Source organism: Oncorhynchus kisutch, linkage group LG7 (assembly GCF_002021735.2).
Source record: "Oncorhynchus kisutch isolate 150728-3 linkage group LG7, Okis_V2, whole genome shotgun sequence".
Lineage (NCBI taxonomy): Eukaryota > Metazoa > Chordata > Actinopteri > Salmoniformes > Salmonidae > Oncorhynchus > Oncorhynchus kisutch.
Genome location: NC_034180.2, coordinates 10,346,231 through 10,370,252, shown reverse-complemented (window position 1 = coordinate 10,370,252; position 24,022 = coordinate 10,346,231). Strand labels below are relative to the sequence as shown.

General features: G+C 45.4%; 1 protein-coding gene across 1 annotated transcript; it reads left to right on the top strand.

The window, feature by feature from the left end:
* Positions 1-216: 216 nt before the first annotated feature.
* LOC116374650 (probable cyclin-dependent serine/threonine-protein kinase DDB_G0292550) lies at positions 217-23,761 on the top strand. Its single transcript, XM_031828229.1, has 9 exons — positions 217-230; positions 12,829-13,173; positions 13,234-13,743; positions 14,029-14,607; positions 21,618-22,081; positions 22,164-22,267; positions 23,243-23,301; positions 23,398-23,531; positions 23,658-23,761. Exons 1-9 carry the CDS (start codon positions 217-219, stop codon positions 23,759-23,761), a joined length of 2,313 nt encoding a protein of 770 aa, XP_031684089.1.
* Positions 23,762-24,022: the final 261 nt, after the last annotated feature.

Genomic DNA, 24,022 nt, shown 5'->3' with positions numbered 1-24,022 from the left:
TAAAGCATTTACATAGCCTTTCAGCTGATATCTCAAAGTGCTGTACAGAAACACAGCCTAAAACCCCAAACAGCAAGCAAATGCAGGTATAGAAGCATGGTGTCTAGGAAAAACTCCCTAGAAAGGCCAGAACCTTGGAAGAAGGGGGCAACCCAGACAGGAAGATCACGTCAGTGACTCAACCCACTCAAGTGATGAACCACTCCTTGGGACGGCATGGAAGAGCACCAGTAAGCCAGTGACTCAGCCCCTGTAATAGGGTTAGAGGCAGAGAATCCCAGTGGAAAGAGGGGAACCGGCCAGGCAGAGACAGCAAGGGCAGTTCATTGCTCCAGAGCCTTTCCGTTCACCTTCACACTCCTGGGCCAGACTACACTCAATCACAGGACCTACTGAAGAGATGAGTCTTCAATAAAGACATAAAGGTTGAGACCAAGTCTGCGTCTCTCACATGGGTAGGCAGACCATTCCATAAAAATGGAGCTTTATAGGAGAAAGCCCTGCCTCCAGCTGTTTGCTTAGAAATTCTAGGGACAGTTAGGAGGCCTGCGTCTTGTGACCGTAGCGTACGTGTAGGTATGTACGACAGGACCAAATCGGAAAGATAGGTAGGAGCAAGCCCATGTAATGCTTTGTAGGTTAGCAGTAAAAGCTTGACATCAGCCCTTGCCTTAACAGGAAGCCAGTGTAGAGAGGCTAGCACTGGGGTAATATGATCAAATATTTTGGTTCTAGTCAAGATTCTAGCAGCCGTGTTTAACACTAACTGAAGTTTATTTACTGCTTAATCCGGGTAGCCGGAAAGTAGAGCATTGCAGTAGTTTAACCTAGAAGTGACAAAAGCACGGAGTAATTTTTCTGCATCATTTTTGGAGAGAAAGTTTCAGATTTTTGCAATGTTACGTAGATGGAAAAAATCTGTCCTTGAAACAGTCTTGATATGTTCGTCAATAGAGAGATCAGGGTCCAGAGAAACGCTGAGGTCCTTCACAGTTCTATTTGAGACGACTGTACAACCATCAAGATTAATTGTCAGATTCAACAGAAGATCTCTTTGTTTCTTGGGACAGAGAACAAGCATCTCTGTTTTGTCCGAGTTTAAAAGTCAAAAGTTTGCAGCCATCCACATCCGCCATCCAGACCTCAACCCAATTGAGATGCTTTGGGATGAGTCGGACCACAGAGTGAATGAAAATCAGCCAACAAGTGCTCATCATATGTGGGAACTCCTTCAAGACTTTTGGAAAAGCATTCCAGGCGAATCTGGTTGAGAGAATGCCAAGAGTGTGCAAAGCTTCACTAAAATAATAGTGAAGAATCTAAAATCTAAAATCTGTTTTGATTTGTTTAACACTTTTTTGGTTGCTACATGCTACATGCTACATTCCATATGTTACAGTTTTTCTCAGACGCTTTGGTGCATTTCTTAGATTAAAAGTGCAATTCTTGATACTACTTGTACAAATTCCAAATCATCTAGTCACTTGTGCACATCATTAAAGCAATTTCTTATTCCTTTGAACAAATTGCAATTGATAATGTACAAGTGTCAGCTTTTTCCACATTATCAATTGCTCATGTCATGTTGATCAAAATATAGTAGATGGTTCTCTGTTGAATAGTCTTACCCCTCAAAACAGCTAGGCATTAGTTCCTTGCATAAGCCATTACATACAAAATTGTTGAACTATTTGTCATAAACTGTCAAGCATGGTTTTACACATTTCTATTAGACCTTTTGTACAAAAACGTGAATTGATGAATTGTGCAGGTGAAATTGACCCTCACTCATGAAGGAATGTAAAGTGTTAGTTCAACCAACAATCAACCACTTGTCTAAATTGCTCAAAGGTGCATCTCATGAAGAATCAATTGGCAAGCATATATAGACAGACCACAACACAGAGTTGCAATTTTCCAATAATGGATGGACCAGGAAACAAACATGGTCAACAACCAAGAGGAGGAAGAAGAGGAGCAAGGATGTGTGGTGGAAGGCAAAACAGAGGAAGAGGTAGAAGAGGACATAGGCGCATATCTGATGACATAAGGGCCACCATTGTAGACCATGTTGTCAATCATGGCCTTACAATTGCTGAGGCGGGTCAAAGGGTGCAGCCCAATATTGGGAGATCAACCGTGTCCTCAATAGTTCAAACGTTTCGAAGAGAGAACAGGTATGTCCACCAATGTACAGTGCACTGTTACTGTATATAAGCAGTATACTATATACTTCCTACAATACTTCATATTACAGTAGTCCACTTGTATTTCACGGAATAAAAATAGACGGACGGACGGGTGGACAGTCACATACAGAGACGGATGGACGGACAGACAGAAAGATCAACATCTTACAGTGCCTTCATTGGAATTTTTCACTGAGCTGCACAACCTTCTCCACATGTTCAGTGAAAGACATTGTCCTGATCCAGACAATTCTGTCTATTCACTCCTCAGCAAGGGAGAAATATGGGCCATTTGCTCGAGGCAAAGAAGACTTGGCATATGGTTTCAGGTTACAGAAATTCCTACCATAAAATGTCATGTACCCTGTCAATCCTGATTTAGCTAACATCTATCCTCAGAAAGCAATTCTGTCGATACATACGTGTATGTGTTGTCCTAGACCTAGAATATTCTTTCGCATTGTTGTGCTGTGAGCATCATTAGTTCCGTTACCTTTACACCTTCTGCATATTTTGAATGCCTTGCACTATCTGACCGATCATCTCAGTTCATTAGCCGGAGCTCTTTTTCACAGAGTGCACATTCCCCAACAAACCTCCCACTGAGTGACAGAAAGACCAGTTTAGGTTGGGCTGTCTGAAAGGGTCAGAGAGGACACAAGAACAAAAGCAGTCACTCATCACAGGCGGCAGTCACTAGGGACTTGAGTCCAAAATTAGATTCATATTCATGTACCTGCACATTCTTGATTGATGCCTCAACACCTAAACAGCAATACAAATGTATGAAAGGTCAAACATGTGAGTGCAGCTGATGGAGACAGAGGACAGCTGCTACGACCGGATAAGAAGTTCAACCTGTTCTGGCCATCCTCCCTTTACTGCTACACACGTTACTACTCAATGATCTATTGTTGTATTGGTTGTAATGTTGCAATGTTTTATTTCAAGGGTGGCCAACCATTCTCCTAGTGAGCTACTGGGTGTGCAGGCTTTTGTTCCAGCCCTCCTCTGACACAGCACATTCTACAAATCGAGCTGCGCAGCAGGACCTTGATAAGCAGACTAGGGTGTTTTTCAGGGCTGGATCAGGACCCTGCATACCCAGTAGCGCTTCAGATGGATGGTTGACCACGTATTTTACACAGTAAAGTTGTCCGTAGAGCTCTGAGACAGGATTGTGTCGAGGCACAGATCTAGGGAAGGGTACAAAAAAATGCATGCATCACTGAAGGTCCCCAAGAACACAGTGGCCTCCATCATTCTTAAATGAAAGAAGTTTGGAACCACCAAGACTCTTCCTAGAGCTGGCCGCCCGGCCAAACTGAGCAATCGGGGGAGAAGGTCCTTGAATCCGATGAATCCGATGGTCACTGTGACAGAGCTCTAGTGTTCCTCTGTGAAGATGGGAGAGCCTTCCAGAATGACAACCATTGCTGCAGCACTCCACCAATCAGGCCTTTATGGTAGAGTGGCCAGACAGAAGCCACTCCTCAGTAAAAGGCACATGACAACCCACTTAGAGTTTTCCAAAAGGCAGCTAAAGGACTCAGACCATGAGAAACACGATTCTCTGGTCAGATGAAACAAAGATTGAATTCTTTGGCCTGAATGCCCCGCGTCATGTCTGGAGGAAACCTGGCACCATCCTTACGGTGAAGCATGGTGGTGGCAGCATCATGCAGTGGGGATGTTTTCCAGCTGCAGGGACTGGGAGACTAGTCAGGATCAAGGCAAAGATGAATGGAGCAAAGTACAGAGGTGATGCTTGATGAAAACCTGCTCCAGAGTGCTCAGGACCTCAGACTGGGGTGAAGGTTCACCGTCCAACAGGACCGTAAGCACACGGTAACGCAGGAGTGACTTCGGGACAAGTCTCAATGTCCTTGAGAGGCCAATGCTGTAATCACTGACAAAGGTGCTTCAACAAGTATTGAGTAAATAGTCTGAATACTATTGCTGTTTCTTTTCTTCTAAAAAACTTTTTGGAGGGTCTGAATACTTTCCAAAGGTGCTTTACACCTGGTTTCTTGTGGTATATAGCTGCCACACAATTTTTCCCATACCACAAAAAGTACCACATAATGTGGTACCACCAAATGACCACACACAAAAACAAATTCCTGTGCTAAAATGTCCCAAAATACACACAATGGCTTGATATCAGAAGAATACCACAGGGCAGGTACCACCTGAATAGCCCAGACAACATTAAGACTACCACTGGAGAAGTACCACAGGAATACCTTACTGTATGTGGTAAAATTACCACAGGATTACCTCAATACATTTTTGTAAGGGATGTCAGCACATAAATCTGGTATTTGTTTAAAAATAAATACAAATAAAGGTTGAATAAAATATGGTTAGCCTCATATACATTGCTAGCTCAACAATATATAGCTAGCTCAACAATATATAGCTAGCTCAACAATATATAGCTAGCTCAACATTATGTAAACAATGTATGATTTGAGCTATTCTCTGCTTCAGATGTACAATGACAAGGGGTGCACTGTCTCCCCCCCCCCCCCCCCCCCCCCCCCATCCTGTGATGCCATCATACTTTCGGCATATAGCATGCCATACGATAAGCCGCAAAATTAGTACACATGCCTCATGTCCTGAGAGAGAGTGACAATCAAACAAACAGATTGGAGAGCTTATAACTGGACCAAAGGCAATGTTCATTTTAGAATACAACACAGAAACACAGACAAATTAGAGACACATCACTCTTTAAAATGTATTAAATTGATATTTTCTGTCTCTGGCTGACACACAATACGCCATAACATCAAACTGGAATACATTTTTTACCAAAATTGTCCAAATTAAGAAAAAATGAAACGTTTTTTCTTCATACATCAACTTTGTTTTTAAAGGGATTTCTAATATTTTTAATTAATGGTTCACCCCAGAGATTTTTTTTTAAAGCTATTGAACGTTTAAACCACAATAACCAGCATGTTGTTGAAATGTGTAAGCTAAAAATTATACTTGATGAGAAGGGTTGAGGTCTGAACAGGAGGAATGAGGAAGTTCCTCATATTTATTATGTTTCATCATCGCCACTGCATCTCTACCTGGATTATAGTAGGCTACCCAGTGGATATGCTTTTTGACAGGCATGAATGATGCTCAGCAATGGCAGCTGCCAAACAAGTCCTGCAAGTCTGAACAACCTAGCCTATAAATGGGTTAGAACCTCATTGGGTTGGACAAATTTCAAGTGTCATTCTTTGCCATCTTCCCAGAAGTTGTTCATCTTCAGTTCACAGAAAGCGAGGAGGATACGTTCTTTGTACATCATTTCTCATTTCATTAAGCTACAATCTGCAGGTCCTAGCTGACAACGTCTCGGATATAGGACGATTTATTCTCAGGTAAAATACAGCTGCAGTGAATTTGATGGCCATGATTGCTTGTTCAAATTTCAAAGCATTTTATCTTCATGTTTCAAGACCCTGTAGACTTACCTTTGCAATTGAAAGCTGGCACATCTGCACCATCTGTTATTAACGGGTCATCTTCCAAAGACAACATAGCCAATTCATTCTGATGTACTTTCGATATGTTTTGTTGGCAATTAAAGGCATGGTTGCATCTACAGGGTAAACCCATGGATGTACAACTGTCGAGGGATTGTTTGACAGGATATTTGAATAGCGGGGCACAAAGATGTAGCCATTGTTTCTCAAACCTCTCCTTCGGGGACACCTGAACTGGTTTGATGATTAGTTGACAAATTAAATCAAGTGTGCAAGCTCTGGAATCAAGCAAACATGTAGAGAGGCTAGGAGAGGTTTGAGAACCACTTATAGGCTATGGAATATTTGTGGTTTAATTGATATTTAGAATATTTAGATATTTAGATATTTAGAATAACTATCTGCAGTCATCTTTGACGTATTTCCTGTTGGTCAAACACATATTTCAGAAAACGTCCTTAATTGGGTCATAAAAGTATGTTTACACGCACACTAATCATTTGATAATAAACTGATTATGGAAATATACTGAACAAAAAGAAATGCAACAATTTTCAAAGATTTTACTGAGTTACAGTTCATATGAGGAAATCAGTCAATTGAAATGAATTCAATTGGCCCTAATCTATGGATTTCACATGACTGGGAATACAGATATGCATATGTTGGTTACAGATACCTTAAAAAAAAATGGGTATCACAATGGGCCTCAGGATCTCGTTGCGGTATTTTTGTGCATACAAATTGCTAATCGATAAAATGTAATTGTGTTCGTTGTCCGTAGTTTATGCCTGCCCATACCATAACCCCACCGCCACCATGGAGCACTATGTTCACAATGTTGGCATCAGCAAACCGCTCGGCCACACAACACCTTACACATGATCTGCCAAATTCTCTAAAACGACGTTGGAGGTGGCTTATGGTAGATAAATTAACATAAAATGATCTGCCAACAGCTCTGGTGGACATTCCTGCAGTCAGCATGCCAATTACATGCTAACTCAAAACTTGAGACATCAGTTCCATTGTGTTGTGTGACAAAACTGCACATTTTAGAGTGCCATTCTATTGTCCCCAGCACAAGGCGCACCTGTGTATTGCTCATGCTGTTTAATCAGCGTCTTGATAAGCCATAACTGTCAGGTGGATGGGTTATCTTGGCAAAGGAGAAATGCTAACTAACAGGGATGTAAACACATTGGTGCTCAAAATTTGAGAGAAATAATATCTTTGTGCGTCTGGAACATTTCTGGGATCTTTTATTTCAGCTCATGAAGCATGGGACCAAGACTTTACATGTTTCATTTATATTTTTGTTCACTGCAGTATGGAAATAGTGATTTAAACACTTTACTTTGCTTAATTGGAATATCAGATTTCAAGGTAAGACCCAGATGCAGACCGTGTCGAAGTAACAATGTTCATTACAGCAACAGCAACAGGGGCAAAGGTACAGGACAGTAGGCAGGCTTAGGGTCAGGTCAGGCAGAGGTCTGTAATCCAGAGGTGGGGCAAAGGTACAGGATGGCAGTCAGGGGCAGGGGCAAGCAGAGTGGTCAGGCGGGTGGGTACAGGGTCAGGACAGGCAAGTGTCAAAAACCAGGAGGACGAGAAAAGAGAGACTGGGGAAAAGCAGGAGCTGACACAAAAACGCTGGTTGGTTTTACAAACAAGACAAAAAGGCAACAGACAAACAGAGAACACAGGTAAAAACACACAGGGGATAATGGGGAAGATGGGCAACACCTGGAGGGGGGTGGAGACAATCACAAAGACAGGTGAAACAGATCAGGGTGTGACACGGAGTAAGGTCAAAATCGAATGATTTTATGGAAACTGTAGTGCGCTTCCAATATTTTGAGCCATCCTTTCCTCAACAGCCTCCTGTGCATCTTGAAGTAGTTTTCACATACTTATTTTATATGTCCCTGAACTCAGAATTTAAAAGGATGTGGTAGAATGTTTAATTTGATTGATAATTTTCTCCATTCATCAAGTCTTATCACGTAGAGAGAGAGAAAGAGAGAGAGAGAGAGAGAGAGAGAGAAAGAGAGAGAGAGAGAGATTTGGCATTATCACATATCTTCCCAAGACTGGTTCTGTGAGGTTTGTTCGAATGCCACACTATTCCCCCCCAACAGATTTTAATGTGGCTATAAAATGGGTCTCATCTTTCAGCAGCACTGGGTGTTTGAAAGTGCAGTTATAGATTGCAAAAGAGATGGACCAAAAGCATTTCTGTTTCGGCCTCCTTTGCAGTTCTAGTCTCTTTTGTGTTTTAAAGAGTATTTTAAATGTAGGAGTTGTAACAGCGTTCAGGACACCCACTGAGATAGGATCTTCAAAGATTACACAGTAACAAAGAATTGGGATGCGCAGGTTTGGATGTTATGTTTTGAAGTTCTGATCTGGCTGGATAAACTCATCACTGTGTGTGTATATTACTGTCAGTAAAATACCAACCTATGGTTTGTCAATTGTAGTCAGCAGGAATTCTCTGTTGGAGTTTTGAGCTGTCACCCTTAGGTGTTGAGTCCCGTTGGTAATCCTTGAAGTCACAGATCCCTGCTTCATAACATTTAGAATTGCAAAATGCAGTTATCAACAAATCTACATAATTACTAATAATTGGCTGCAAAGGCCAAACATATATAATTTTTGAATTTCAAGCCTTGCTTACATTTGTATACAAACACATATATATCTGTATTATGCATGGGAATACTTTGGAATAGATTTCCAAAATTAAAATCACTTGGAGCTGATTTGCTGGTATTTTTACAGTGTTATCTTCAACATTTAAAAAAATGTAATGGAGCAGAAAGTCCTTCAATATGGGTTAATGTAATTTAAGATTTGATGTGCGTGGATTGATGTTGTACACCTCAACAGGGACGTGGCGGATATGGAACCTCTGATGATTCTCCTTCTGCTAGCAGGTAATACACTGTGTGTTGGTAGTTGTGTGTGCGTACATCAGTGTGTGTGTTTTGTGTGTGTGTGTGGGTGGGTGGGTGGGTGGGTGGTTGTGTGTGGGTATGTTCCTCAGGGGTTAAACCTCACAGGTTAAAATAGCTATTTGCTCATGAGGGGTTGCACAGCCACCTTTTACCACTATCGTTGGAAATAGTTATGACTTTCTTTTTCTAACAGGACTAGTAGGGAAGACATCAGCAACGACCACAAGTGTTTGGGCCAAAACAACAATGGGTAATGTACCTTTATATGTATCTACATTCCAACTACTTCAACACAATCCATTCCAAGGAAACCCCAATTGATAAATGTGACCACACTAGATGCAGTCGAAAATCCCTGCTTCCTAACATTTAGAATTGCAAAATGCAGTTATTATTAACAAAGCTACCGAACAATGCCTCAAAGGGATGCTACCAAGTGGTTAGGGTAAATGTAGAAAACGAAGCCACACAAAAAACAAGCCTGCATTCAATTCATTGCCACAGGCTGAATATGACTGGAGTGCCACCAGATACCAAGAGTACGTAAACACTTGGACAAAATAGTTGGTAGCCGGAGTACTTGTCTTATCTTTGCATGCAAAATTTACTTTGGATCCCACTTCACAATAAATGTCCCGAATACCTTTACATGGTAGTTACATACAGTGAATTTGGAAAGTATTAAGACCCTTTGACCTTTTCCACATTTTGTTACGTTACAGCCTTATTCTAAAATAGATTTTTTTAAATCATCAATCTACACACAATACCCCATAATGACAAAGCAAAAACTGTTTTTTAGAAATTTTTGCAAATTTTGTCAAATAAATGCAAAACTGATGTATTCAGACCATTTACTCAGTACTTTGTTGAAGCACCTTTGGCAGCAATTACAGCCTTGACCCTTCTAGGGTATGACACTACAAGCTTGGCACACATGTATTTGGGGAGTTTCTCCCATTCTTCCTTGTTGAGCGGCCTTTCAGATTATGTCGATATAGGACTTGTTTTTGCTGTGGATATAGATACTTTTGTACCTGTTTCCTCCAGCATCTTTACAAGGTCCTTTACTGTTGTTCTGGGTATGATTTGCACTTTTCGCACCAAAGTGCGTTCATCCCTAGGAGACAGAACACGTCTCTTCCTGAGCGGTATGACGGCTGCGTGGTCCCATGGTGTTTATACTTGCGTACTATTGTTTGTACAGATGAACGTGGTACCTTCAGGCGTTTGTAAATTGCTCCCAAGGATGACTCAGACTTGTGGAGGTCTAACATTTTATTTTATTTTGATTTTCCCATGATGTCAAGCAAAGAGGCACTGAGTTTGAAAGCCTTGAAATACATTCACAGGTACACCTCCAATTGACTCAAATGATGTCAATTAGCCTATCAGAAGCTTCTAAAGCCATGACATCATTTTCTGGAATTTTCCAAGCTGTTTAAAGGCACAGTCAACTTAGTGTATGTAAACTTCTGACCTACTGGAATTACAGTGAATTATAAGTGATACAGTGAATTATAAGTGAAATAATCTGTCTGTATACAATTGTTGGAAAAATTACTTGTGTCATGCACGAAGTAGATGTCCTAACCGACTTGTCAAAACTATAGCTGGTTAACAAAAACATTTGTGGAGTGGTTGAAAAACAAGTTTTAATGACTCCAACCTAAGCGTATGTAAACTTCCGACTTCAACTGTAGGTATTCCTCTTTTCCAGATGGGATAGGGCAGTGTGCAGTGTGATGGCGATTGCATCGTCTGTGGACCTATTGGGGTGGAATGCAAATTGGAGTGGGTCTAGGGTGTCAGGTAGGGTGGAGGTGATAAGATCCTTGACTAGTCTCTCAAAGCACTTCATGATGACAGAAGTGAGTGCTACGGGGCGATAGTCATTCAGCTCAGTTATCTTTGCCTTCTTGGATACAGGAACAATGGTGGCCATCTTGAAGCATGTGGGGACAGCAGACTGGGATAGGGAGAGATTGAATATGTCCATAAACACACCAGCAAGCTGGTCTGCGCATGCTCTGAGGACACGACAAAGGATGCCGTCAGGGCCGGCAGCCTTGCGACTGTTAACACGTTCAAATGTCTTACTCACGTCGACCACAGAGAAGGATAGCCCACAGTCCTTTGTAGTGGGCCATGTCAGTGGCACTGTATTAGCAACCACTGTGGCTTCAGCAGTAAATATTGTTTCATTTCCCACTAAGCGGGTATTTAACTATCAGCTCAGTCCCTGAGCCCAGTGCTGTGGCAGTCATGATGGTAGAGGCAGTTTCAAGCAACAGCTCTAATTTCTCTCTCCCAGTGAGCACAGACTCTATTGTGGCTACAAGTAGGACTCAAATATTATTTGCACTTGTTGTTCATTACAGATTCACTGGTACTACTTTGTTATAATACATCAGTTAATTATAGCTTGCATACGCAAGGGATGGTTAATTCAATGCTCTGCAATTCTATTAAAATAGATCACAACGTGGGAGGTGTGATATGGTCCCAAAGAGGGAGCTGAGGTGGAGTAGGTCATTTCCATTGAACTATGCAGCCTTGAGTTGATAATCGGTCTTTTATTTTTTACCATAGCTGTTTCTACATCAACCTCAGATGCGGCTAAAACAACTATAGCCGTCTCCACAGCTCCCACAACAGCCCCAGCTACTTCCAAAACAACCGTATCTGCTCCCACAACGACCACAACTGTTGCTCCATCAATAACAGATGCGACAAAAACAACTACAGCCATCCTCACAACAACCACAGATGCTCTTACAACAACCACAGCCATCCCCACAACAACTACAGCCATCCCCACAACAACCCCAGCTGCTCCCACAACAACCCCAGCAGGTCTCACAACAAACACAGCAGGACTCACAACAACCACAGCCCTCCCCACAACAACCACGGCTGCTGCAACATCAACAACCATCCCCACAGAAACCACAGATGCTCTTACAACAACCACAGCCATCCCCACAACAACTACAGCCATCCCCACAACAACCCAAGCTACTCCCACAACAACCACAGCAGCTCTCACAACAACCACAGCATCTCCCACAACATCCATGGCTGCTGCAACATCAACAACCATCCCCACAACAACCACAGATGGTCTTGCAACAACCACAGCCATCCCCACAACAACTACAGCCATCCCCACAACAACCCCAGCTTCCCCCACAACAACCACAGCAGCTCTCACAACAACCACAGCCATCCCCACAACAACCACGGCTGCTGCAACATCAACAACCATCCCCACAACATCCACGACTGCTGCGACATCAACAATCATCCCCACAACAACCACAGATGCTCTTACAACAACCACAGCAATCCCCACAACAACTACAGCCATCCCCACAACAACCCAAGCTACTCTGACAACAACAACAGCAGCTCTCACAACAACCACAGCATCTCCCACAACATCCACGGCTGCTGTAATATCAACAAACATTCCCACAACAACCAAAGATGATCTTGCAACAACCACAGCAATCCCCACAACAACTACAGCCATCCCCACAACAACCCCAGCTGCTCCCACAACAACCACAGCAGCTCTCACAACAACCACAGCCATCCCCACAACAACCACGGCTGCTGCAACATCAACAACCATCCCCACAACATCCACGGCTGCTGCAACATCAACAACCATCACCACAACAACCACAGATGGTCTTGCAACAACCACAGCCATCCCCACAACAACTACAGCCATCCCCACAACAACCCCAGCTGCTCCCACAACAACCACAGCAGGTCTCACAACAACCACAGCAGGTCTCACAACAACCACAGCCATCCCCACAACAACCACGGCTGCTGCAACATCAACAACCATACTCACAACATCCACGACTGCTGCAACATCAACAATCATCCCCACAACAACCACAGATGCTCTTACAACAACCACAATCATCCCCACAACAACCACAGCAGCTCTCACAACAACCACAGCATCTCCCACAACATCCACGGCTGCTGCAACATCAACAACCATCCCCACAACATCCACGACTGCTGCAACATCAACAATCATCCCCACAACAACCACAGATGCTCTTACAACAACCACAGCAATCCCCACAACAACTACAGCCATCCCCACAACAACCCCAGCTGCTCCCACAACAACCACAGCAGCTCTCACAACAACCACAGCCATCCCCACAACAACCACGGCTGCTGCAACATCAACAACCATCCCCACAACATCCACGGCTGCTGCAACATCAACAACCATCACCACCACAACCACAGATGGTCTTGCAACAACCACAGCCATCCCCACAACAACCACGGCTGCTGCAACATCAACAACCATCCCCACAACATCCACGGCTGCTGCAACATCAACAACCATCACCACAACAACCACAGATGGTCTTGCAACAACCACAATCATCCCCACAACAACCACAGCAGCTCTCACAACAACCACAGCATCTCCCACAACATCCACGGCTGCTGCAACATCAACAACCATCCCCACAGCAACCACAGATGGTCTTGCAACAACCACAGCCATCCCCACAACAACCCCAGCTGCTCCCACAACAACCACAGCAGCTCTCACAACAACCACAGCATCTCCCACAACATCCACGGCTGCTGCAACATCGACAACCATCCCCACAGCAACCACAGATGGTCTTGCAACAACCACAGCCATCCCCACAACAACCACGGCTGCTGCAACATCAACAACCATCCTCACAACATCCACAGCTGCTGCAACATCAACAACCATCACCACAACAACCACAGATGGTCTTGCAACAACCACAGCCATCCCCACAACAACTACAGCCATCCCCACAACAACCCCAGCTGCTCCCACAACAACCACAGGAGGTCTCAGAACAACCACAGCAGGTCTCACAACAACCACAGCCATCCCCACAACAACCACGGCTGCTGCAACATCAACAACCATCCTCACAACATCCACGACTGCTGCAACATCAACAATCATCCCCACAACAACCACAGCAGCTCTCACAACAACCACAGCATCTCCCACAACATCCACGGCTGCTGCAACATCAACAACCATCCCCACAGCAACCACAGATGGTCTTGCAACAACCACAGCCATCCCCACAACAACTACAGTCATCCCCACAACAACCCCAGCTGCTCCCACAACAACTACAGCAGCTCTCACAACAACCACAGCCATCCCCACAACAACCACGGCTGCTGCAACATCAACAACCATCCCCACAACATCCACGACTGCTGCAACATCAACAATCATCCCCACAACAACCACAGATGCTCTTACAACAACCACAGCCATCCCCACAACAACTACAGCCATCCCCACAACAACCCAAGCTACTCCCACAACAACCACAGCAGCTCTCACAACAACCACAGCATCTCCCACAACATCCACGGCTGCTGCAACATCAACAACCATCCCCACAACAACCACAGATGGTCTTGCAACAACCACAGCCATCCCCACAACAACTACAGCCATCCCCACAACAACTACAGCTGCTCCCACAACAACCACAGATGCTCTTACTACAACCACAGCCATCCCCACAACAACGACAGCCATCCCCACAACAACCCAAGCTACTCCCACAACAATCACAGCAGCTCTCACAACAACCACAGCATCTCCCACAACATCCACGGCTGCTGCAACATTAACAACCATCCCCACAACAACCACAGATGGTCTTGCAACAACCACAGCCATCCCCACAACAACTACAGCCATCCCCACAACAATCCCAGCTGCTCCCACAACAACCACAGCCATCCCCACAACAACCACGGCTGCTGCAACATCAACAACAATCCCCACAACATCCACGACTGCTGCAACATCAACAATCATCCCCACAACAACCACAGATGCTCTTACAATAACCACAGCCATCCCCACAACAACCCCAGCTGCTCCCACGACAACCACAGCAGGTCTCACAACAACCACAGCAGGTTTCACAACAACCACAGCCATCCCCACAACAACCACGGCTGCTGCAACATCAACAACCATCCCCACAACATCCACGACTGCTGCAACATCAACAATCATCCCCACAACAACCACAGATGCTCTTACAACAACCACAGCCATCCCCACAACAACTACAGCCATCCCCACAACAACCCAAGCTACTCCCACAACAACCACAGCAGCTCTCACAACAACAACAGCATCTCCCACAACATCCACGGCTGCTGCAACATCAACAACCATCCCCACAACAACCACAGATGGTCTTGCAACAACCACAGCCATCCCCACAACAACTACAGCCATCCCCACAACAACCCCAGCTGCTCCCACAACAACCACAGCAGCTCTCACAACAACCACAGCATCTCCCACAACATCCACGGCTGCTGCAACATCAACAACCATCCCCACAACAACCACAGATGGTCTTGCAACAACCACAGCCATCCCCACAACAACTACAGCCATCCCCACAACAACCCCAGCTGCTCCCACAACATCCACAGCAGGTCTCACAACAACCACAGCAGGTCTCACAACAACCACAGCCATCCCCACAACAACCACGGCTGCTGCAACATCAACAACCATCCCCACAACATCCACGACTGCTGCAACATCAACAATCATTCCCACAACAACCACAGATGCTCTTACAACAACCACAGCCATCCCCACAACAACGACAGCCATCCCCACAACAACCCCAGCTGCTCCCACAACAACCACAGCCATCCCCACAACAACCACGGTTGCTGCAACATCAACAACAATCCCCACAACATCCACGACTGCTGCAACATCAACAATCATCCCCACAACAACCACAGATGCTCTTACAATAACCACAGCCATCCCCACAACAACCCCAGCTGCTCCCACAACAACCACAGTAGGTCTCACAACAACCACAGCAGGTTTCACAACAACCACAGCCATCCCCACAACAACCACGGCTGCTGCAACATCAACAACCATCCCCACAACATCCACGACTGCTGCAACATCAACAATCATCCCCACAACAACCACAGATGCTCTTACAACAACCACAGCCATCCCCACAACAACTACAGCCATCCCCACAACAACCCAAGCTACTCCCACAACACCCACAGCAGCTCTCACAACAACAACAGCATCTCCCACAACATCCACGGCTGCTGCAACATCAACAACCATCCCCACAACAACCACAGATGGTCTTGCAACAACCACAGCCATCCCCACAACAACTACAGCCATCCCCACAACAACCCCAGCTGCTCCCACAACAACCACAGCAGCTCTCACAACAACCACAGCATCTCCCACAACATCCACGGCTGCTGCAACATCAACAACCATCCCCACAACAACCACAGATGGTCTTGCAACAACCACAGCCATCCCCACAACAACTACAGCCATCCCCACAACAACCCCAGCTGCTCCCACAACATCCACAGCAGGTCTCACAACAACCACAGCAGGTCTCACAACAACCACAGCCATCCCCACAACAACCACGGCTGCTGCAACATCAACAACCATCCCCACAACATCCACGACTGCTGCAACATCAACAATCATTCCCACAACAACCACAGATGCTCTTACAACAACCACAGCCATCCCCACAACAACGACAGCCATCCCCACAACAACCCCAGCTGCTCCCACAACAACCACAGCCATCCCCACAACAACCACGGTTGCTGCAACATCAACAACAATCCCCACAACATCCACGACTGCTGCAACATCAACAATCATCCCCACAACAACCACAGATGCTCTTACAATAACCACAGCCATCCCCACAACAACCCCAGCTGCTCCCACAACAACCACAGTAGGTCTCACAACAACCACAGCAGGTTTCACAACAACCACAGCCATCCCCACAACAACCACGGCTGCTGCAACATCAACAACCATCCCCACAACATCCACGACTGCTGCAACATCAACAATCATCCCCACAACAACCACAGATGCTCTTACAACAACCACAGCCATCCCCACAACAACTACAGCCATCCCCACAACAACCCAAGCTACTCCCACAACAACCACAGCAGCTCTCACAACAACAACAGCATCTCCCACAACATCCACGGCTGCTGCAACATCAACAACCATCCCCACAACAACCACAGATGGTCTTGCAACAACCACAGCCATCCCCACAACAACTACAGCCATCCCCACAACAACCCCAGCTGCTCCCACAACAACCACAGCAGCTCTCACAACAACCACAGCATCTCCCACAACATCCACGGCTGCTGCAACATCAACAACCATCCCCACAACAACCACAGATGGTCTTGCAACAACCACAGCCATCCCCACAACAACTACAGCCATCCCCACAACAACCCCAGCTGCTCCCACAACAACCACAGCAGGTCTCACAACAACCACAGCAGGTCTCACAACAACCACAGCCATCCCCACAACAACCACGGCTGCTGCAACATCAACAACCATCCCCACAACATCCACGACTGCTGCAACATCAACAATCATTCCCACAACAACCACAGATGCTCTTACAACAACCACAGCCATCCCCACAACAACGACAGCCATCCCCACAACAACCCAAGCTACTCCCACAACAACCACAGCAGCTCTCACAACAACCACAGCATCTCCCACAACATCCACGGCTGCTGCAACATCAACAACCATCCCCACAACAACCATAGATGGTCTTGTAACAACCACAGCCATCCCCACAACAACTACAGCCATCCCCACAACAACCCCAGCTGCTCCCACAACAACCACAGCAGCTCTCACAACAACCACAGCCATCCCCACAACAACCACGGCTGCTGCAACATCAACAACAATCCCCACAACATCCACGACTGCTGCAACATCAACAATCATCCCCACAACAACCACAGATGCTCTTACAACAACCACAGCCATCCCCACAACAACTACAGCCATCCCCACAACAACCCAAGCTACTCCCACAACAACCACAGCAGCTCTCACAACAACAACAGCATCTCCCACAACATCCACGGCTGCTGCAACATCAACAACCATCCCCACAACAACCACAGATGGTCTTGCAACAACCACAGCCATCCCCACAACAACTACAGCCATCCCCACAACAACCCCAGCTGCTCCCACAACAACCACAGCAGCTCTCACAACAACCACAGCATCTCCCACAACATCCACGGCTGCTGCAACATCAACAACCATCCCCACAACAACCACAGATGGTCTTGCAACAACCACAGCCATCCCCACAACAACTACAGCCATCCCCACAACAACCCCAGCTGCTCCCACAAAAACCACAGCAGGTCTCACAACAACCACAGCAGGTCTCACAACAACCACAGCCATCCCCACAACAACCACGGCTGCTGCAACATCAACAACCATCCCCACAACATCCACGACTGCTGCAACATCAACAATCATCCCCACAACAACCACAGATGCTCTTACAACAACCACAGCCATCCCCACAACAACGACAGCCATCCCCACAACAACCCAAGCTACTCCCACAACAACCACAGCAGCTCTCACAACAACCACAGCATCTCCCACAACATCCACGGCTGCTGCAACATCAACAACCATCCCAACAACAACCACAGATGGTCTTGTAACAACCACAGCCATCCCCACAACAACTACAGCCATCCCCACAACAACCCCAGCTGCTCCCACAACAACCACAGCAGCTCTCACAACAACCACAGCCATCCCCACAACAACCACAGCTGCTGCAACATCAACAACAATCCCCACAACATCCACGACTGCTGCAACATCAACAATCATCCCCACAACAACCACAGATGCTCTTACAACAACCACAGCCATCCCCACAACAACTACAGCCATCCCCACAACAACCCAAGCTACTCCCACAACAACCACAGCAGCTCTCACAACAACCACAGCATCTCCCACAACAGCCACGGCTGCTGCAACATCAACAACCATCCCCACAACAACCACAGATGGTCTTGCAACAACCACAGCCATCCCCACAACAACCACAGATGGTCTTGCAACAACCACAGCCATCCCCACAACAACCCCAGCTGCTCCCACAACAACCACAGCAGCTCTCACAACAACCACAGCCATCCCCACAACAACCACGGCTGCTGCAACATCAACAACCATCCCCACAACTGCTGCCACGACAACAATAGCAGATCCCACAACAACCACAGTTGCTCCCATAACAACCACTGCTGCTCGCATAACAACTGCAACTACACCCACAACAACCATATCTTCTCCCACAACAACCACATTTGCCCCCATAGCAACAGCAACAGCAGCTGCTGCAATAACAACCACAGCCATCCCCACCACAACCACAGCTGCTCCCACAACAACCACAGCTGCTGCTAAGCCAACTACAGCTGCTCCAGCAACAACCACAGCTGCTCTGATCAAAGCTACCACAACACCGGCACCTCCAACACCGGAGGTGAAGTTGGAGTTCAAATTAGAGCAAAACTTCACGGCAGACTTGAATAATACATCTTCTGCAGAGTTCCATGCATTAGCAACCATTGTGGCTACAGCGGTAATTTCAGTTTTATATTCTTTACTACTGTTCATATTTAGTAGTACTTTCTGTCAGGTTCATAAAGAGGGATATTATCCCCCAAATAAGTTTTCATATTTGCCATTATGTCAGACACTTTCCCTCAAATTGTGCATGTCAACATTTAAGTTTTCAAGATAAATTGCTAAAATTTGTTATATTACATTTACAGTTGGACACAGTTTACCAAAACAAATATGGATCCCGTTTCAATCGCACAGAGGTCCTAGGTTTCAGGTAGGTAGTTATTCTTGAGTTTGTATTTTTACTTTGGGCCATTCTTGGAATTAATTTTAAGATAGACATTGTATTCATTAATTATTTTTACGGTAAATTATTAATTTGTGTAAGTGTTCATAATTGTCATAGCATTTAAATATGAATCTGCTTTACTGACGGTATCATATGAATTGTTTTTCATTTTGTTTTCCAGTAAAGGTTCGGTTGTGGTAGACGCTAAGCTGATATTTAACAATGCCAGCTCAGTCCCTGAGTCCAGTGCGGTGGTCACAACTTTGACAGAGAGTGTCTCAAGCAACAGCTCTAATTTCTCTCTCCCAGTGAACACAGCTTCTATCACGGCAATAAGTATGACACCTTCATTTTCTAAATTCTGAACTCTTAGTAACTCAATATTTCCCTGCACTCTCTCTACCTCATGTTCGTAAAATACCAAGTTATCATACAGCTGCACATCTTTATATGTCTGCATTTGACTTTTCTATGTTTCATTATATTATATTAATTATATTGATCTGGTCTCTATATCACTTAACTGTTCAACATTATAAGAACATTATGACAACTGACACAAATTCCTGTAAACAATTGTTGATTGGATATTAAAGCCATCTATTCTATCTTTTCATGTTCCAATATAATTCTGATAGTTAAAACAATGATCAGATGTTGTTGAAGCTGTGTGCAATGCTTAATGTTTTATAGAAGACCTATTTTCTTTGAGAGTAGTACATCTTCTATTATACGTACATCATGACGTCTGATGATTTGCTGTCTTCCAGGAGTTGTTTCAACCCCAGCTCCAACTACTACTTCTACTCCGGTGCCTCCAATGTCAACGTATATGGTCGCGCACGCAACGTCCGCCCCTTTGAACATGTCAATGCAGCACATTACAGTGAATGCAACTTCGGCCCCCTCAAACGTGTCAACTACAAACACAGTAGTTGACACGGTAGTCAACACAACAGCCCCTGCAACGAACACAGTAGTCAATGCAACGGCACCTCCAACTACACCAGTAGTCAGCGCAAAAGTTCCTCCAACTACCCCAGTAGTCAATGCAACAGCTCCTCCAACTGCCCCAGTAGTCAATGCAACAGCTCCTCCAACTGCCCCAGTAGTCAATGCAACAGCTCCTCCAACTACCACAGTAGTAAATGCAACAGCTCCTCCAACTGCCCCAGTAGTCAATGCAACAGCTCCTCCAACTACCACAGTAGTAAATGCTACTGTAGCTCCAACCGCTCCGGTAACCAACTTGACCGAAACACCAAATATCCCAGTACCAACTATCCAAGTACCAACTATCCAAGTACCAACTACCCAAGTGCCAACTACAAAGGCAGCCCCAGCAACAGAGGAGCCATTGACCAACCCTCAACTGTCACTGCAGTTCAGCCTGACATCTAACTTTACTAGCTCTCTGAGCAACAGCAGTTCACCAGAGTTCCTGGCATTGGCTAAACAAGTGTCTACACAGGTAACTTACATTTGATTTCATTTTACCAAAGATAGTGCCCTTAGTTTTCTTGAAAGGCGCTTCACAAAATCATAACCATGATCATCGTTGTCATAATTCATCATATGGCATCTTGATACCAGCCACACATGGTTGAATTGTTAATATAATATAACTTTTAATTCCGTATCCACTTTTTTCAGCTGGATAACTTGTTCAAGGCTGAATTTGGAGCCAGATTTATTCAAACTGTTGTCAATAGATTCCGGTGGGTACATGATTATAATTTGAATGACTTTGAAACAGTGTGGATGATGAAGACAAATAACATTTCTATGAATATTGTTATTTAGTATGCCTTGGGACGGGTTCTTACTGAACTAACGCTTTCAAAAGATATTTAAAAAATCATATTATTTTCAGGTCAGGATCAATTGTGGTGGAGTCTACGTTGATTTTCAACAACATCAGCTCAGTGCCTAACACTAGCCTGGCAGCACAAACTTTACAAACTGCCATTACTTCCAACACCTCTGGCCTGACCTTGCCTGTCAATTCATCCTCCATTGTGGTCACGCGTAAGACAATTCACCAACACATCACTTTACTTTTTCTCATACACTACTTTATTGCAATATGTAAACATTTCATTGAATGTTGCAATTTTGCAGGCGCTACTACAATGACTACTGCTGCTCCAACCGCAGCAACCACCACCGTTGCAGCAACTGCTGCTCCAACTGCAGCAACTGCTGCTTCAACTGCAGCAACTGCTGCTTCAACTGCAGCAACTGCTGCTTCAACTGCAGCAACTGCTGCTTCAACTGCAGCAACTGCTGCTCCAACTGCAGAAACTGCTCCTCCAACTGCAGCAACTGCTGCTTCAACTGCAGCAACTGCTGCTTCAACTGCAGCAACTGCTGCTTCAACTGCAGCAACTGCTGCAACTGCTGCTCCAAATGCAGCAACTGCTGCTTCAACTGCAGCAACTGCTGCTCCAACTACAGAAACTGCTCCTCCAACTGCAGCAACTGCTGCTTCAACTGCAGCAACTGCTGCTCCAACTGCAGAAACTGCTCCTCCAACTGCAGCAACTGCTGCTCCAACTGCAGCTGTCACCACGCCACCTCCAACAGTGGCCACCACCACCAACGCTGCTCCGGCGGCAGCCACCACCACTGCTGTCGCATCAACTGATCCTCCATCTTCTAGTGAAGGAACCCTGAGTCTTCGGTTTAGCCTCAACCAGATGTTCACCTCAGATCTTGCCAACTCGTCCTCTTCAGCATTCAAGGCTCTGGCTGGCACAGTGGTCTCGGAGGTAAGTATCCAGAGCCCTTTTCATCAATATACACCACACCAGAGAGACTAGATATGAGTGGGTGTCCTATTGTTAGATAGAACCAAAGATTATTCCGTATGAATATATCGTACTCTGGGACCTCCCGATCCAGACTTTTTTACGGTCTTCTTAGTGGACATGAACCCTTGTGCCTGCCTAACAGCTGCTATGGGCAACAGCGAGTGCAATGCGCACAACATGGGAAACATTTACAGTTTTGCATGTCAGTAATCAAGTCTTCAAGGTACATAACTTTTAAAATGCAGAAATACATCCAGAATTTTCTCGCCAATTTCTTGGTATCAAATTGGTAGTTACAGACTTGGTCCCATCGTGCGTCCTCCGAAACACGACATAGCCAAACCGCACTGCTTCTTGACACAATGCCCGATTAACCCGAAACCGGCCGCACCAATGTGTCGGAGGAAACACCATACACCTGGCAACCCTGTCAGCGTGCATTGAGCCCGGCCCTCCACAGGAGTCGCTAGAGCGCGATGGGACAAGGACATCCCGGCCGGCCAAGCACTCCCCTATCCCGGACGACGCTGGGCCAATTGTGCGCTGCCAAATGTTTTATTTATTTTTACCTTTATTTAACCAGGCAAGTCAGTTAAGAACATATTCTTATTTTCAATGACGGCCTAGGAACAGTGGGTTAACTGCCTGTTCAGGGGCAGAACAACAGACCTTGTCAGCTCAGGGGTTTGAACTTGTAACCTTCCGGTTACTAGTCCAACGCTCTAACCACTAGGCTACCCTGCCGCTCTAAATGTGGCTCCTGGTCACGGCCGGCTGTGACAGAGCCTGGACTCGAACCAGGATCTCTAGTGGCACAGCGCCTTAGACAACTGCGCCACTCAGGAGGCCCACCACTGTGAGTTCTGGCCCTGTTTACATTTTTACGCGAATGATTTTAAGCTTTGCTAATCGTATTTAAATCTTTCAATGCAGGTGAACAAGATTTTTGTTAACACCCTAAGCTTCAATCGTTCCATTGTCAACTCATTCAAGTAAGTATGAATTCTCATTACTGACTGACTTAAAAACTTTGATGATGACAGAAATGATGATAATGATTTCTGTGGGTTGTCCATTTTCTTTCCTAGGAGTGGCTCCGTAGTTACCAACATGACACTCGTGTTCAGTAACAAATATTTGGTTCCCAGTGCATCCAGCGCACAGGCAACTTTCACCAGCAGTTCCACCTCCCTGAACATCCTACAGGGCAGCGTCAGTGTTGGTAAGTATTAATCGTCACCACACTACACATCTGTAAGAGCAAAGTCAACATTTGAACAGAAACATTAAAAGACATTCCCCTTTTATCATCCAGTGAACCATATCTTTATTGTTCCTACTTTTTCAGAGTCATCAGTCAATTCAGGAAGTGCTCCCCGACCCACTGCCTTCTGTCTGTCTGCCTTGCCTCTCACATTGGCACTGCTAATGGTACAGTTGCTGGCTAACTAATAGCTTGTGTCATAGCTGCTGTGGCATTGGCTTGACCAATGAACTTGACCAATTTTGACCAATTTTCCAGCTCTCATAGAGACACCCTTAAGATGAATGAACTGCTTTGGCAGAAGAATGCACAATGGACTGTACCTGTGTTAATTACAAAATAAATATGTATTTCATGTACATACCCCCAAGTACACAAAAAACAAAAAACACACCTAAATGTACTTTTTGATGTCAAGTATGATATTTGTGACATTCCTTAAGAATTTG